Source organism: Populus alba, chromosome 19 (assembly GCF_005239225.2).
Source record: "Populus alba chromosome 19, ASM523922v2, whole genome shotgun sequence".
Taxonomy (NCBI): Eukaryota; Viridiplantae; Streptophyta; class Magnoliopsida; order Malpighiales; family Salicaceae; genus Populus; species Populus alba.
The window spans coordinates 5,752,437-5,768,602 of record NC_133302.1 but is presented as its reverse complement, the minus strand read 5'-3'; the positions used below and the strand labels follow the sequence as shown (position 1 = coordinate 5,768,602).

Genomic DNA, 16,166 nt, shown 5'->3' with positions numbered 1-16,166 from the left:
TTTTTTTTTTTCTCCGGTAGAATTCCCACACGTCTTCTTTATGGACAACCCCACTTTTAAACCCACTTTTTCATCACGTCCCCATGGTCCCCATGTCCCACATGTTTTCATCAAAAACCTAAATTTTAGGACTTCTTTCGTAGCCATCTAAAAATATATAAAAATAATATTTTTATTTTAAAATATTATTTTTAACATCAATACATTAAAATAATCTAAAAATATAAAAAATTTATTTTAAAAAAAATCAAAAATTTTAAAAAACATAATTATTCCCAAACAAAATAACACGTCAAGAATCACAACAATCTAATATGTGAGTGAAAAGTTGTGATTAGAAAACATTACTATAGTGATTTTGACAGCGTAGCAAGAAATGTACAAGCTTTAGCTTTGTTTTTAAAAAAATCATCAGAGACTATTTTATATACTTTCAAACTCTACAAAGCGACGAAGGACATCCTTTGCATTAGGATGCTCCCACTCCACTACTGACTCCCACCATTCTTTTGGATATGCCACGATTTTTTTAAGAGAAGGGGGAGGAGATGGCTGGCCATTTTCAAGCAACGGAAGACAAATTGGCATCCTCTTCAGCTTCTCACACCACCTTACAATAATATGTTTAATAGAATTGCAAATCAGTTTTGCACTGCAAATGCTTTTCAGTTCTGGTAACGCATTCAATTTCAGAAATCTTAACTTTGGGAGAATGACTTCCGTGATGGAATTGGAGGTGCTGCTTTCTTCATCTGTTGTTCCTATTATCTCCCCCATTTTCTCACAGAACATCACTTCAATCCTTCTCAGGTTTACGAGGTTTGGCAGCAACACAAGCGGGAACAGCTTCTTCATCCTTGTACAGTCATAACAAAAAAACTCTTTAAGACCAGAAAACATACCGTTACATGATGGCAATCGTGGTGGAGCAGAGCAGAACCAAGAAGATGAAACCAAGCTCTCCATATTATCGCATTGCTGAATGGTGATGCGCTCTAGTTCAGTTGCATTCTCTAATGACAAAACATCACATAAACTTCTTGCATCGATGCATTCACAAATCAGTCCTTGAATGCCATTTAAGAACTTGACCTGAAAATCTCTATCTTCGTTGATGCTCAAATTACCCAACACAACTGTTTTACTTGGAAAACGTTCAATGCATTGCTCTGAATATCTACCCACCTCTCCTACTAAAATCTTGCATGTGCTTAATGATAGGATCCCATCCCGAGATCTGAGATACTCCACGAAGTCAGAAAAACCTTCGAAATGGCACTCCAAAGTTTCCAAATTTCTCAAGGATCCTACTTCCTTTCCTTTAACTGTTATTGGAGCATAACATTCCCCCGTAAACTCGTCTAGTACAAAGACTTGTAGGTGAGAGAGTTTCGGTAATATCCCACTAGGAAACTCAAAGACTTGCAGGTCAAAGAGTTCCTGTAATATCCCACTAGGAAACTCCTTTTCACCACATCCATTCATTCTAAGATACATCAGGTTGGTTAGGCATTCCATTCCTTGCGGCATCTTTTCAAGAGTAGTATGAGAGAGATTCAACCTCTTCAGTGCCGTGAGCTTCTTTAATGATGGAACATATCTTAACTTCCGACAATGATTGAGCAATAACACAGTGAGACTCACCAAATCAGAGACAGAGTCTGGCAAGTTTTCAATACCTGTCCAAGACAGATCGAGGACCTGGAGCCCATGCAATTGCTTGAAAAATGAATCCGCAACAAATCTCAACCCTATATTATCATGTAGAAATAGAGTTGATAGATAGGGACACCTTGGTGAATAGCTGGAAGGAATTTCTTCGATCTTGTTTCTCATTAGTGAGACTTTTGTGAGATTCTGCGTCCACTCCTCTGCATCTGGCAACTCTTTTAATTGCGCACCTGCTTTAACCATGACTTGAGATTCATTTTTCAGTATTTGGATCGCCATGTCCCTAATCAAGTCATGCATCTTGACACGTCTAATATCATCATCATCCATTTTAGCACTTTCCAATAGGCAGACATATTCAAGTCTATTAAGCATCGTGTGGCCCTCATCAAATGCATCTCCCCTGCTCCTCATTCCTTTAAGTATTCCCTCATCGATCAAATAACCTATCAACTCCTCCCTTTCAATCTCATGATCTTCAGGAAATAATGCACAGTACAAGAGACATTGCTTTAGTGCTAAATCACCTAACCGATCATAACTAAACCTCAATAACTCGAATACATTCTCATCCATGTCCCTAAATTGTAATTCTTTCAATTTCTTCAATGTATTTCTCCACTCATGTAGGTCATCGACTCCCCTCAAGCTTCCTGCTACTGTAATAATTCCCAACGGCAAACCAGCACATTCCTTTGCAATAGCTTTTGCAATCCCTTCCACTTCTCGCGAAAGTGCTATGTCACGTCCAAGTTTCTCCATGAACAAAGTCCAAGCTTCTCCATTAGAAAGTGGCTTCACTTTGATTTTACAGTGGCAAGCCATCTGATTACAAATCATTTCTGATCGAGTTGTCATAATCAGCTTGCATCCTTCCAACTTCTCAGGAATTCCCACTTTGTGTAGCTCAAAACTGTTCCACAAATCATCTAGAATGAGAATCCATTTTTGTTTCTTCCTTAGTTCTTCTGACAATTTGGCAGGTCTGAGTTGAACATCATCTTCGCTTGAAAGATCTAGATGAAGATGTTTAGCAATAAGAATCTGCAATCTATTAATGCTAAAATCTTGAGACACAGTCACCCACCAAACATAATCACAAATATCTGGTCTTTGTAGAAGCTCATTATAAATATGTTGCAGTATTGTTGTTTTACCAACTCCCCCCATCCCATAAATGCCAATGGTTGGGACTTCATCATCCTTTAACAAAGACCATATCACCTTCTTATTCTCTTCAAATGCTTGACCCACTGGCTTTATAGAGCTAGTAGGTAATGTAACTCCTCTAGCTCCAGCACCAATCTGCACTGATCTTCGACTATTCTCCACATCCTCCTCCACTGGTTCTGTCCTCACTCTAACCCGATTCATTCTCTCTTCCCCGGCACCTTGTTCCAGCACCCCCTGAACTCCCACTTGTGTCCTTCCAGCACCCCCTGCCAAATTGCCAAGTACTGCATTGCTTTGTTCCAACGATCGATCCACTGGTTCTGTCCTCGGTCTGCTCTCGAGTGCCCCTTCGGAAACTCCATCTTCTTGTGCTCTCATTCCGGTCATGCTTACTACGTCGTTTCCTGCTATTGCATGTGAAGTAATCCTCTCTTCCCCTGCTCCGGGTTCTACATCCTGAACTTCTCTTTGTACCATTCCAATTCCTCCTGTGCTTTTACGTCTTTTGTTGCCACCACACATAGCTTTCCAGGCTGCTTCTTGAACTTCTTTAGGCACCCCATGACAAATGGCAACATTATGCCCTTCCTCTCCTGATAAATGCCATTTGATCCTTGAAATGGAGGTTTTATTGGCAAATGTATGTGGACAAAACTTACACTTCATGCTACCATCAGCTCTATCTTCAATATAATTCCAAAATGGATCCTTTGATCCAACCATTTCAACCTAGATAAAAAAAAAGGAAGGTCAAAATAAAAGAATAAAAAATTAATGCAAGTTAATTACACCATATCTAGATGGATGAGAAACTACTTCTTCAGTGTTGTTACCCTTATTTTGCTATTAAAATTGATAGTTAGTTTATTGCACAATCATAGGAGGGAAAAAGACGACGATAATTCAGTTATACTTCTTACTTGTTGAGTATTTAAACCCCTATTTTGACTTTGCAGGGAAGTGCCAAGGCCAGGATTTGAGGCATTTGGCGTAGCAGTTTGATTTTGCAATCCTCGGACTTGGAGGTTATCCATCTGTGACCTATATATAAATGAAGTGATCATATTATAAAACCAAACATATTACAAATTACGTTTTGATTGCGAGCATAACAATCTTGGCAGTAAGTATCATGATCCTTTCCAATTGAGTTAATTTTAGGATTTTTTTTTTTGCAGCCACGTACATGCTTTAGGAGTTCTTTTTATTAAATCAATATTAAAGTAAAAAAAAAATCAATACAGATAAAATAAATTAACTAAATATAATCAAACAATTAATACATTTAACAGAAAAAACATTATTAAATCCATAAACTACATTAATCCCTTTTCTTTTCTTTTCTTGTTTTTTTTTTTTCTCTTGTGGAATTCCCACACGTCTTTTTTATGGGCAGCCCCACTTTTAAAACCCTCTTTTTCATCACGTCCCCATGGTCCCCGTGTCCCACACGTTTTCATCAAAAAACCTAAATTTTAGGACTTTTTGGCAGCCATTTAAAAATATATAAAAATAATATTTTTATTTTTTAAAAATTATTTTTAACATCAATACATTAAAATAATCTAAAAATATACAAAATTTATTTAAAAAAAATCAAAATTTTTTAAAAACACAAGCATTCCCAAACAAGGTAATTAACACGTCAAGAATTACAGCAATCTGACATGTGAGTGGAAAGTTTTTGATTAGAAAACATTATTACTTTTAGAGTGATTTTGAAGAGCGTAGCAAGAAAATGTCATTATTGTTATTTTTAAAATATTTTTATTTATTTATAAATATATTAAAAATGAAAATTTTTGTTAATTTTGTTTTCGTTTTATTTGCAATGATTCATACCAATTCAAAAAATAAAATAAAACAAAATAATTTTTCATCTCATTTCAAATCTCGATCCCTTCCAAATTTTTCGGCTAAATTCCATTCAGAGTGTTCCGGTTTCATTCCCACATGTTATGTTCCAGTCTTTAAAAAGCTATTGAATCAAATTGAATCTGGTTCAATTAATTAATTAAACCATCAAAGTATAAAAAACTCTTATTCATTATTATTTTCATTAACTATGATATTAATTTTTTAAAATTTGATTTATCACTAATACATATGGTTTACATTCATATTTTTTTTTTTAAGTTTATAATTTGTAGGAATTTAAGCAAAAAAATAGATGTTTTTAGCTCTCATTAGCCTTGATAACATTGACATAGCTTTATATTTAAAATATTAGTGTTAAAATATTTTAATTTCATAATATTTTTGATATTTTATTTGAAGTTGAATTGTTTTAAGTTAAAAAATTATTTAATCTTTTAACTATTTAAAAATATTTTTAAATTTTAAATTTATATTTCATCACGTCTCTATGATCCCTGTTGTGTCAAAAACAAATTGCCTAAATTTTAGGCTTTAGCAGTTCCTTTTTTGAAATCCTCATTAGTGAAATTTCACGACTCCAACTGGGCCTTGACTTGTCTGTTTAATTTCTATTATTTTTATTCCATTTTAGCATTTTTAGCATTTCATACTCATCAAAACCACTGGAACGAAATCAAGATCACGCCTATGCTACTTTCTAGTTTTAGTATTAAATTTTAGTATTTAAAAAATGTGTTTATGAATATGGCAGTTTCAGGTTTAGAAACCAAAAACTGCCATATTCATACTCTCTCTTAGACATTTAAAAAATGTGTGTAGAAGAATACTTTCACTGATGATTTTATAATATTAGGTTACTTTAATGATAAATCAATATAGTATTTTATTTTTATTTTTTTGGATTTTTCGTCTTGGAGAAATTCAATAGGATGAAAATATAATATTTAATCAAACTTTCAAATTTATAATTGTTTATCTATCGAGTTTAAAAAAAAAATGACAATTCAGTAGTCTTTAATGAAATAATAAAAATGAAAAATGTTATTTATATAATTGTAAGCATACTATATTATATTAGTTTACAAAGGGACGAAGGACATTCTTTGCGTTAGGATGCTCCCACTCCACTACCGACTCCCACCATTTTTTTGGATATGCGTTGATTTCTTTAAGAGAAGGGGGAGGAGATGGCTGGCCATTTTCAAGCAACGGAAGACAAATTGGCATCCTCTTCAGCTTCACACAATTTATTACATAAATATTTTTAAGAGAATTGCAAATCAGTTTTGCACTGCAAATGCTTTTCAGTTCTGGTAACCAAGACAATATCAGAGTTGTTAACTTTGGGAGAATGACTTCCGTGATGGAATTGGAGCTGCTGCTTTCTTCATCTGTTGTTCCTATTATCTCCTCCATTTTATGACACACACGAACTTCAATCACTTCCAGGTTTACGAGGTTTGGCAGCAACACAAGCGGGAACAGCTTCTTCATACTTTCACATCTATAACAAAAAAATTCTTTAAGACCAGAAAACATACCGTTACATGATGGCAATCGTGGTGGAGCAGAGCAGAACCAAGAAGATGAAACCAAGCTCTCCATGTTATGGCATTTCCGAATGCTGATGCGCTCCAGTTCAGTTGCATTCTCTAATGACAAAACATCACATAAACTTCTTGCATCGATGCATTGACAAATCAGTCCTTGAATGCCATTTAAGAACTTGACCTGAAAATCTCTATCTCCGTTGATACTCAAATTACCCAACCCAACTGTTTTACTTGGAAAATCTTCAATGTATTGCCCTAAATGTCTACCCACCTCTCCTACTAAAATCTTGCATGTGCTTAATGATAGGATCCCATCCCGAGATCTGAGATACTCCACGAAGTCAGATAAACCTTCGAAATGGCATTCCAAAGTTTCCAAATTTCTCAAGGATCCTACTTCCTTTCCTTTAACTGTTATCGCATCATCTTGCGACATAAACTTTTCTAGTACAAAGACTTGCAGGTGAGAAAGTTTTGGTAATATCCCACTAGGAAACTCCTTTTCACCACATCCATTCATTCTAAGATACCTCAGGTTGGTTAGGCATTCCATTCCTTGCGGCATCTTTTCGAGTCGAGTACGAGAGAGATCCAACCTCTTCAGTGCCCTGAGCTTCTTTAATGATGGAACATGACTTAAGTTGTCACACTTACGGAGCAATAACGCAGTGAGACTCACCAAATCAGAAACAGAGTCTGGCAAGTTTTGAATACCTGTCCAAGACAGATCGAGGACCTTGAGCCCATGCAATTGCTTGAAAAATGAATCCGCAACAAATCGCAACATACGATTTTTACATAGCAATAGAGTTGATAGATAGGGACACCTTGGTGAATAGCTGGAAGGAATTTCTTCTATCTCGTTTCACATTAGTGAAACCATCGTCAGATTCTCCGTCCACTCCTCTGCATCTGGCAACTCTTTTAATTGCGCACCTGCTTTAACCATGACTTCATATTTGTCTTGCAGTATTTTGATGGCCATGTCCCTAATCAAGTCATGCATCTTGACACATATAATATCATGGTACTCCATTTTAGCATTTTCCAATAGGCAGACATTTACAAGTCTATTAAGCATCGTGTGGCCCTCATCAAATGCATCTCCCCTGCTCCTCTTTCCTTTAATAATTCCTTCATCGATCAAATAACCTATCAACTTCTGCCTTGCAATCATATCATCTTCACCAAATAATGCACAGTACAAGAGACTTCGTTGTAGTGCTAAATCACCTAACCGATCATAACTAAACCTCAATAACCTGAATACTTTCTCATCTATGTCCCTAAATTCTGATTCTCTCAATTTGTTCAATGTATTTCTCCACTCATATGGGTCGTCCACTCCCCTCAAGCTTCCTGCCACTGCAATAATTCCCAATGGCAAACCAGCACATTCCCCAGCAATATCTTTTGCAATTCCTTCCACTTCTGGTAAAAGTGCTATGTCACGTCCAAGTTTTTCCATGAACAAAGTCCAAGCTTCTCCCTCCGAAAGTAGCTTCACTTTGATTTTGTGGTGGCAAGCCATCCGATGACAAACCGTTTCTGATCTAGTTGTCATAATCAGCTTGCATCCTTTCAACAACACAGGAATTCCCACTTCATCAAGCTCAAAATTGTTCCACAAATCATCTAAAATGAGAATCCATTTTTGTTTCGTCTTTAATTCTTCTGACAATTTGGCAGCTCTATGCACATCATCATCTTCGTTTGCAAGGTCTAGATGAAGATGTTTAGCTATGAGATTCTGCAATCTAGTAATGCTAAAATCTTGAGACACAGTCACCCACCAAACATGATGACAAATATCTGGTGTTTGTAGAAGCTCATTATAGATATGTTTGAGTATTGTCGTTTTACCAATCCCCCCCATGCCATAAATGCCAATGGTCGGGACTTTATCATCCATTAACAAAGACCATATCTCCTTCGTTTTCTCTTCAAATGCTTGACCCACTGGCTTTGTGGAGCTAGTAGGTAATGGAACTCCTCTAGTCTTGTTGTATTTCAGACTTTCAGAAGATTTTGCTCCTGCGCCAGCCTCCTCCATTGGTTCTGTCCTCACTCTAACCATGTCCAGTGCATCATGCCTATTTACATCATTGTTTACTGATGGAGCACAAGGTTGATCATAACATCTTCCAATGTCAAGACAAAATTGGGATGAATCTCCTCGAGGCTCCAGAAGCTGCACTTGCTCTGTTCTTGGAATAGTCTCAAATGCATCATGCTGAAAAGATCCTTCACCAGTGTTTTCCATGTCATTTTCTGCTTGTAAATGCGACTGAATTCTCTCTTCTCCGGGACCTTGTTCCACGCCTTGAACTCCCACTGGTTCTGTCCTCGTTCTGCTCTCGAGTGCCTCTTCGGAAACTCTATCTTCTTGTGCTCTCATTCCCGTCATGCTTACTTCGTCGTTTCCTGCTATTGCTTGTGAAGAAATCCTCTCTTCCCCTACTCCCGGTTCTACAACCTGAACTTCTCTTTGTACCCTTCCAATGCCTCCTCCCAAATTTTCAATCTCATTGTTTTGTTCTTGTGGACAAGTTGAAATTCCACAGTCATTAACATTGACTGCAGTTGCTGTGATTTTTTGTCTTTTGTTGCCACCACACATTGCTAGAAAGGCTGCTTCTTGAACTTCTTTAGTCACCCCACGACAAATGGCAACACCACGCCTTTCTTCTCCTGCTAAATGCCATTTGATCCTTGTAATGGCTGTTTTAATGGCAAATGTATGTGGACAAAACTTACACTTCAGTACTTTTTTGATTAATGATCCAACCATTTCATCCCTCTTTTCAACATAATTCCAAAACCGATCATTTGATTCAACCTATAGAAAAAACAAAGGGGGGGGTCAAAATATAGAATAAAAATCACATCTGGATGGATGAGAAACTACTTCAGTGCTATTACCCTTATTTTGCTATTAAAATTGACAGTCAGTTTATTGGAAAAAGACGACGATAATTCAGTTAGAATTCTTACTTGTTGAGTATTTAAACCCCTAATTTGACTTTGCAAGGAAGTGTCAAGGCCAGGATTTGAGGCATTTGACCTAGCAGTTTGATTTTGCAATTCTTGGACTTGGACGTTATCCATCTGTGACCTGTATAAAAATGAAGTGATCATATTATAAAACCAAAAATCAAAGGTGTTATTATAAAACCATTCAATATTTGGTAGTCTCTCTTAAACAGTCAAAATCAATGGTGTATCTAATTATCAAAAAGGTTTTAATACCGTGTTAGAACACAACAGCTAGAAGTCAATCAGTACCTCGTAGAGTTGCCAGAGTTTCGACGCAGGAAGTTCTCTTGTTGCATATTGTCTATGTCAGGAATTACAGCAGCTTGATCGATTTGTCCTTGATTAGAAGGAAATTGAATCCTGAATCAAAAACCATTCGTAAGCAATATGAAGCATTACATACTTATGATTATCTTGTTTGGTTTATGTTCAAGCTATGATGTTACGGAAAATACTAAAAATAAAAAATTGGATACCGGGGAGCAGGAAAAGAAGGTCCAGGTTGATTGAAGCCACCATGTTGAGAAGTGGTTGCGTTCGGTGTCATATTGGAGTACTGAAGCCTGAATAATATTCAAATAGTTAAACTTAGAACTGTTATTCTCACAAAAAAGAGAGATAGAGAGCTCAAAAAGACTTGAAAGATCCTCGTCAATTTTGGTCAAGTTCATTGTTTTCATGATTAAAAAAGTGTATATTCGAGGTTAATACCTTTGATTCATTGGAGGTTGAGGTCCAGGTAGCATCGCAGGCACTTGATTCCTCATTGGTAACTGATAATTAGTCAATTGTTGGTCCCTGAATTAGCAACACTTGTTAGTAATTTCTTTATACATATGCATAATTCTTTGCTATTAATCCACTAAGTATTTGATATCATTTTAGCTTACCTCAAAGGATTGGCACGTTGAGGATCACATAAATTAGGATTAGGCTGATCCCTATATTCAAACATAATGAATTCACTGATAAGTACAACAACAAGAGGAAGAAGAAGAAGTTAAATAATGATTGAAAAACTTTTTTTTTTTTTCAGAAAATACTAAATATGAAAAATTGGATACCAGGGAGCAGGAGAAGAAGGTCCAGATTGATTGAATTCACCATGTTGTGATGTGGTTGCGTTCGGTGTCGTATAGCGATGTCCCGTCTGAGGTTGATGAATAAAGGAATAATGATGCCTAATTCAATGGACATTGTAGCAAATTGGAGTAAGCATGAGTACTCACCAAGATTTCAGGAAATGAAGTTGGAAACGGAGTTGTTTGTTGAATACTATTGTTGATCACAAGGTTCTGTCCACCTTGATCATTGCATAATATGGAGCTTTGGTTGACTGGAACCTCCGGTGCCGGCCTGCTTCCATGGAATAATATATTAGGATAAACTGAAGAATAACTAAATTGCAAGCAATCATCTTCTGATAAAAGATGCTTAAAAATGACGTCCGAGAGAAGCTGATTCCATGTCATGTTGTCATCCTCCTCCATAAAAGATGGTGGGAACCCTTCCATCTGACCAAAAGTACAAGATGATTAGTACATACTGGGTACACACGTTACGTAAGTCAAAATAAAAGAAAAACAAATAAATGGTGAAAAGCATATTTTAATGGCAGTCCCATTAATTGGAAAAGAAAAGGGTGAATCTAAGAAAAGAAAAGCCTTTTTTATTATTTTTAATACTAATATATCAAAAAATATTAATTTAATATTTTTTTTTTCAAAATAAACAGATTTTAAAAAAACAAATTATATTTTGATTGCGGGCATAACAATCCTGGCAGTACCGTTGCCGTTTTTTAGTTTACACATTCTCTGGAGTGTCGATTCCACATTGAAGCAAATTAAAAGAATAAAAGCAAATATTAAATGATTTAATAAAAGTGACTAATGAAAAAAGTGCTTAAATTCTACAAACAGCTGATAGATAGTCGGAATCCCTTGAACACATTTGATATTTTAATTATTCTTATTTTGTTTATTGAAAGGTAATTACCGATCAAGTTAATTCATTGAATCATTGTAAGAAAAAAAAAAGCTGAAAAATACTGAATAAAAATGACAGTCAGTCCCATTAATTGGAAAAGAAAAGGGTGAATAAAAAATAAGGAGTTAAAAACACTACTTTACCTACCCAATTATGAAGCTTAGAAGAAGATGCCTAGAAAATGTAAACACATGAATATGAGAAACAATAATATACTTTTCTTTTTAAAATATTTTTTATTTAAAAAAATTAATATAATATTTTTTTTATTATTTTTTAAAATTTATTTTTAATAAAAAAATAATAATTTAAAAAGAAAAAAAAATCAAAGTTTTTGAAAAGCATGTGCTCTAACAATAACAGATTAAATATGTGATTAAAGGTTTTCAGTCGATGCCATTACATGCAGTCAAAGACTCCATCCTTACTTTTAATAAACAAAACCTACACTCGATAATATGTCCTAGTTTTTTTTAGGGGATTAATTTTTTTAAAATATAAAAATAAAATGTTAAGAGTGAAGAAAGTTTGTTGGCGATATTATTAATCCTGGTCAGCCAGTCAGGGGAGTTAATATTAAAATCTTCTAATTTAACTTTTTATGTAATTTAAATTTTTAATTAAATTATATGGGATTTAACTTAGTTTAAATCGATCAATATCCAAATACAAGTTAGAAAACTAGAAAAACATGGCTTCGCTTTTAAAAAAACTTCTAGACAACAACTTTTTTAAAAAAAAAATATTGAAACAATAACAGATTTGATCGATCCTGGTCCCTCGCGACCTGGGTCATGGATTCTATTGGGTTTAGTAATTTTTTATAAGTTTTAAATTATCTTTATTTAATAATATCATAACATATATATATATATATATATATATATATATATATATATATATATATTTGCTAATTCGGCCCAAATATGAAATAGACAAAAAAAAATTAAAATGATAAAAAAAAGAAAAGAAAAGAAAAAAAAATAGAAAAGGCAAAACACTATGATTTACTATTGTAGTCCTGAAATGAGTGGGTGAATAATGATTCTCTTATACCTTTTAGTGTTTTTTTTAATTAATAAACAAAAAAAATATCCCACTAAACTTGAAAACTAGTATAATTTGAATTATTTTAACAAAATTATAAATCACGTTAATTTTATAAAAAAAATAGAATAAAAATAAATAAATTAAAGCTGAATTATAACCAGCCTATTATAAAATAAAAAAAAACAAATTTAAAAAAACAAAACAAAAAAGGCAAAACACCTTGAATTACGTACTATTGTAATTTACAATGAAATAGGTGTGGATATATAGTGATTCTCCCACGTCTCTTAGCTTTTCTTTTAATAAAAATTAATAACCGTATAATATCTTTCTTGTGGATGCTCTATCGTTGCTAAATTAAAACATCTTTTTTTTTTTTTTATCTACAACTATGTGAAACTTTTTTAAAATAAAAATATTTAAAAAGATAATATTAAAAAAAACGTAATACCATCATAATATGATGTGGTTTTGTTTTTTACTCAGGTTATTCAGTTAATATGTGAGTCAACTGGTAAACTAAACTTTGAAATACGTTTCTTAACTATTTGTAAGCTTCCTATTTATTCTTAGTAATCAAAATATTTTTTTATTTTTAATATTAATATATTAAAAATATTAATTTAATATTTTTTTAAAATAATCAGATTTTTTAATAAACATAACTCTACAAAAACAAATTATGTTTAGATTGCGGGCATAAGCACAGTACCGTTGTTGTTTGGACTTTGAGAATGATAAAACAAAAGAGTTAGAATAAATTTAAAATAAAAAATTAATTTTTTAAAAATACTTTTAAAATACAAAAACAAACTAATAATAAAATAGATTTTTATACACTTATCAAAATCCCAGGAACGCAACAATCAGGCATTAGCTTCAAGCAACCAGAGGGAGCTTCACTACAGTAGAAAACTTCAACATAGCTTGATTTGCTATCCAATCTGCACACCAGTTGGATAGCAATTTCTTTTCATAACATTTACCTTTGTAAAAACTTTCTACTTATTTTTAGTTTTAATATCAAATTCAGTCTCGAATATTTATCTTCAAAATTTTAATATCAAATTTGACGGTCAAAATTTCACTTATTTTTAATCAATTAAATTGAACAAAATCTTGTTAAGTCAAACATCAACTCTACATTGAATTGTTTTTTCTTCTTAGACCACAAGAGCTCCATAACAAGTTTATTGAAATAAATTATCAAATAAAATTAAAAACAAAAATGCTTTATAAAAAAAAACCAGAGAGACATCTACCTTGTTTTCTCTATTGGTACATGGTAAGAGTCTGAGCATATTTATTTATTATTTTTATTTTAATAATAGTCCTGTTATTTCTACCGTCAAGAAATCAAGAACTATTCTAAAGTCCATATTTAGATAATTTCGGTTGATTGAAGCCACCATGTTGTGAAGTGGTGCGTTCGGTGTCATATAGCCATGTCCCGGCTGAGGTTGATGAATAAAGGAATTATGATGCCTTGATGGAGTTTGAGGCCAATTTTATATAAAACTTAATGATAAAAAAATATCATAAAAAATGTCTAAATCTCCCAATTGTTGTCTGTTTGTTTAACAGTACACAATTTGAAGATGCTCGAGATCGATACACTAAACATAAAACTTTTTGTATAATACAAACACTTGCTAATTCAATGGACATTGTAGCAAATTGGAGTACTCACCATGGTTTCAGGAAATGAAGTTGGAAACGGAGTTGTTTGTTGAATACTATCGTTGATCACATTGTTCTGTCCACCTTGATCATTGCATGATATGGAGCTTTGGTTGACTGGAACCTCCGGTGGCGGCCTGCTTCCATGGACAGTGACGACATTATATTTTTTTTTGTCAATAATAGGATAAACCGAAGAATAACTAAATTGCAAGCAATCATCTTCTGATAAAATATGCTTAAAAATGACGTACGAGAGAAGCTCAAGCTCCGACAGTAGTGATTGAAAATCGAACTGATTCGATGTAAAGTTGACATCATCCTCCATAGAAGATGGTAGGAACCCTTCCATCTGACCACAAGTATAAGATGATAAGTACGTACAGAGGTTTAAAAAGAACAGAAAGCACAGATCAGAAAAGAACATATATATGACTTTCTAGTTTGTTAAAGAAATTCGGATGAAAAATATGAAATATAAATGTTGTTGTTAATGATTTAATCCTTTGTCTTTTAAGATAAATTATCATACTCAAATTCTTTTTATGACACGAGATCCTAAAACTCTAGAATGATAGATAGAAAGATGCAGGGGAAGGAAGGTAGAAGAGCTGATTGTTTTGACGGGGTGAACAAAAACCTCTTTCAACTCCTATTTATTCATAATTTGGGGAGCAAAACAAATGCAAGATTATTTTTGTTAATTACAAAAATTAATTCCCTCTATTTTAACCCTTAATTAGTTACACATCATAAAACACACAAAAAAAATCTGATAATGTTTTGTTCAAAAAGATGTAGGTAATGAAAGGTAATTACTGATCAAGTTAGTTCATTGAATCATTGTAAGAAAAAAAAGTGGAAAAATATTGAATAAAAATAAATGGCAGTCCCATTAATTGGAAAAGAAAAGGGTGAATCCAAAATAAGGAGTTAAAAACAGCAAAGAATCTTGAAAAGACGAAAACAATGAATTCAACGTTTAGGGTTAATTTAAACAGTATGAACACCACAGGGCATGGATTATAAAATCTGAGAAAAAGATCTATCTATTTATCATGGATTACTTTAAAGATTCAGACAAGATGAATGACAAATAATTTACCTGGATTCAAGATGTTCTTCAAGTGCTAGCTGGTTTGCTTGAGCAGTGATCAGCCAAAAGAAAAGGAAGAGAAAAATAATAAAGTTGCAGCATACATAAATCTGGTTCGCACTGATCATGAGATGGGGAAAGGAAAATAGGGAATTGTTGTAATGAGATGAGATGTGGAAGAGAATGTTACAGTCGCTATCTCTTATACATAATATTATTTATTAGTAAGGTCGCCTCAATAATAATTAATTAACGTATTGTTTGATATATTATAAGATATTTAAAGTTAACGTGTGAACCTACCTCAATGTTGAAACTTCGAAGAAGCTGCCAAGAAAATGTAAACACATGAAATTTTCTAAAAGGAATAGCATATTTCTGCATGCTGTAAATTTTTTTAAAAAAATATTTTTTATTTAAAAATACATTAAAATAATTTGTTTAAATTTTATTTTTTTATCAACACATCAAATTAAATAATTTAAAAATATTAAAAAATCAAAATATTTAAAAAATACGTTGTAACTCTAAGGATATACCAGTTCTGACAATGCTAAGTGTGCAAATGAGAGTGAGGCTCCAAATCTAATTACGTAGCAATTACTAATTGGGATAAAAAGAAATTAAAGACAAATTTGGGTACCCATCACTGTATTCATGGCCATTCCTTTCCTTGCGTGTCTCCATCTTCCTTTTTCTTTCTCTGGTGCAATTCTCACACGTCTTCTTTATGCCAAATACCCCTCTTTTCAAAGGAGGCAGCCCCATTTTCAACCTCTTTTTTCATCAGTCTCCATGATCCCCGTTGTGTCAAAAACAAATTGCCTAAATTTTAGACTTTAAGAGTTCCTTTTTTGAAATCCTCATCATAGACTAATTTGTAGCCCTTCAAGATACCTTTCCAACACGTCAAGAATCACAGTAATTCGACATGTGAGTGGAAAGTTATGATTAAAATACTAAAGTGTGTGGAGGTTGTTTCCAAGAAAAAAGAACATTACTACTACTTTAAGTGTATCTTTGGATGTTTTTGTGGTTTT

General features: G+C 33.4%; 3 protein-coding genes across 3 annotated transcripts in view; all 3 read right to left on the bottom strand.

Annotated features, from left to right (window-relative positions):
* LOC118048642 (probable disease resistance protein At4g27220) overlaps positions 1-15,307 on the bottom strand; it is a 99,354-nt gene extending 84,047 nt beyond the window's left edge. The window contains exons 1-10 of the mRNA XM_073406794.1: positions 15,136-15,307; positions 14,285-14,382; positions 14,041-14,167; positions 10,541-10,825; positions 10,376-10,461; positions 10,202-10,252; positions 10,023-10,109; positions 9,788-9,874; positions 9,561-9,671; positions 9,270-9,390 (exon numbers count right to left, since the gene is read on the bottom strand). Of these exons, the coding sequence (XP_073262895.1) occupies positions 9,270-9,390; positions 9,561-9,671; positions 9,788-9,874; positions 10,023-10,109; positions 10,202-10,252; positions 10,376-10,461; positions 10,541-10,825; positions 14,041-14,167; positions 14,285-14,382 (1,053 nt within the window). The 5' untranslated portion in view covers positions 15,136-15,307. The remainder of the gene's footprint in view (positions 1-9,269; positions 9,391-9,560; positions 9,672-9,787; positions 9,875-10,022; positions 10,110-10,201; positions 10,253-10,375; positions 10,462-10,540; positions 10,826-14,040; positions 14,168-14,284; positions 14,383-15,135) is intronic.
* LOC140955118 (probable disease resistance protein At4g27220) lies at positions 295-3,888 on the bottom strand. Its single transcript, XM_073406796.1, has 2 exons — positions 3,765-3,888; positions 295-3,573 (listed from the first exon to the last, which is right to left on the bottom strand). Exons 1-2 carry the CDS (start codon positions 3,876-3,878, stop codon positions 424-426), a joined length of 3,264 nt encoding a protein of 1,087 aa, XP_073262897.1. The 5' UTR covers positions 3,879-3,888; the 3' UTR covers positions 295-423.
* LOC118048640 (probable disease resistance protein At4g27220) lies at positions 5,774-7,143 on the bottom strand. The gene has a single exon (XM_035058410.2). It carries the CDS (start codon positions 7,060-7,062, stop codon positions 5,797-5,799), a length of 1,266 nt encoding a protein of 421 aa, XP_034914301.2. The 5' UTR covers positions 7,063-7,143; the 3' UTR covers positions 5,774-5,796.
* Positions 15,308-16,166: the final 859 nt, after the last annotated feature.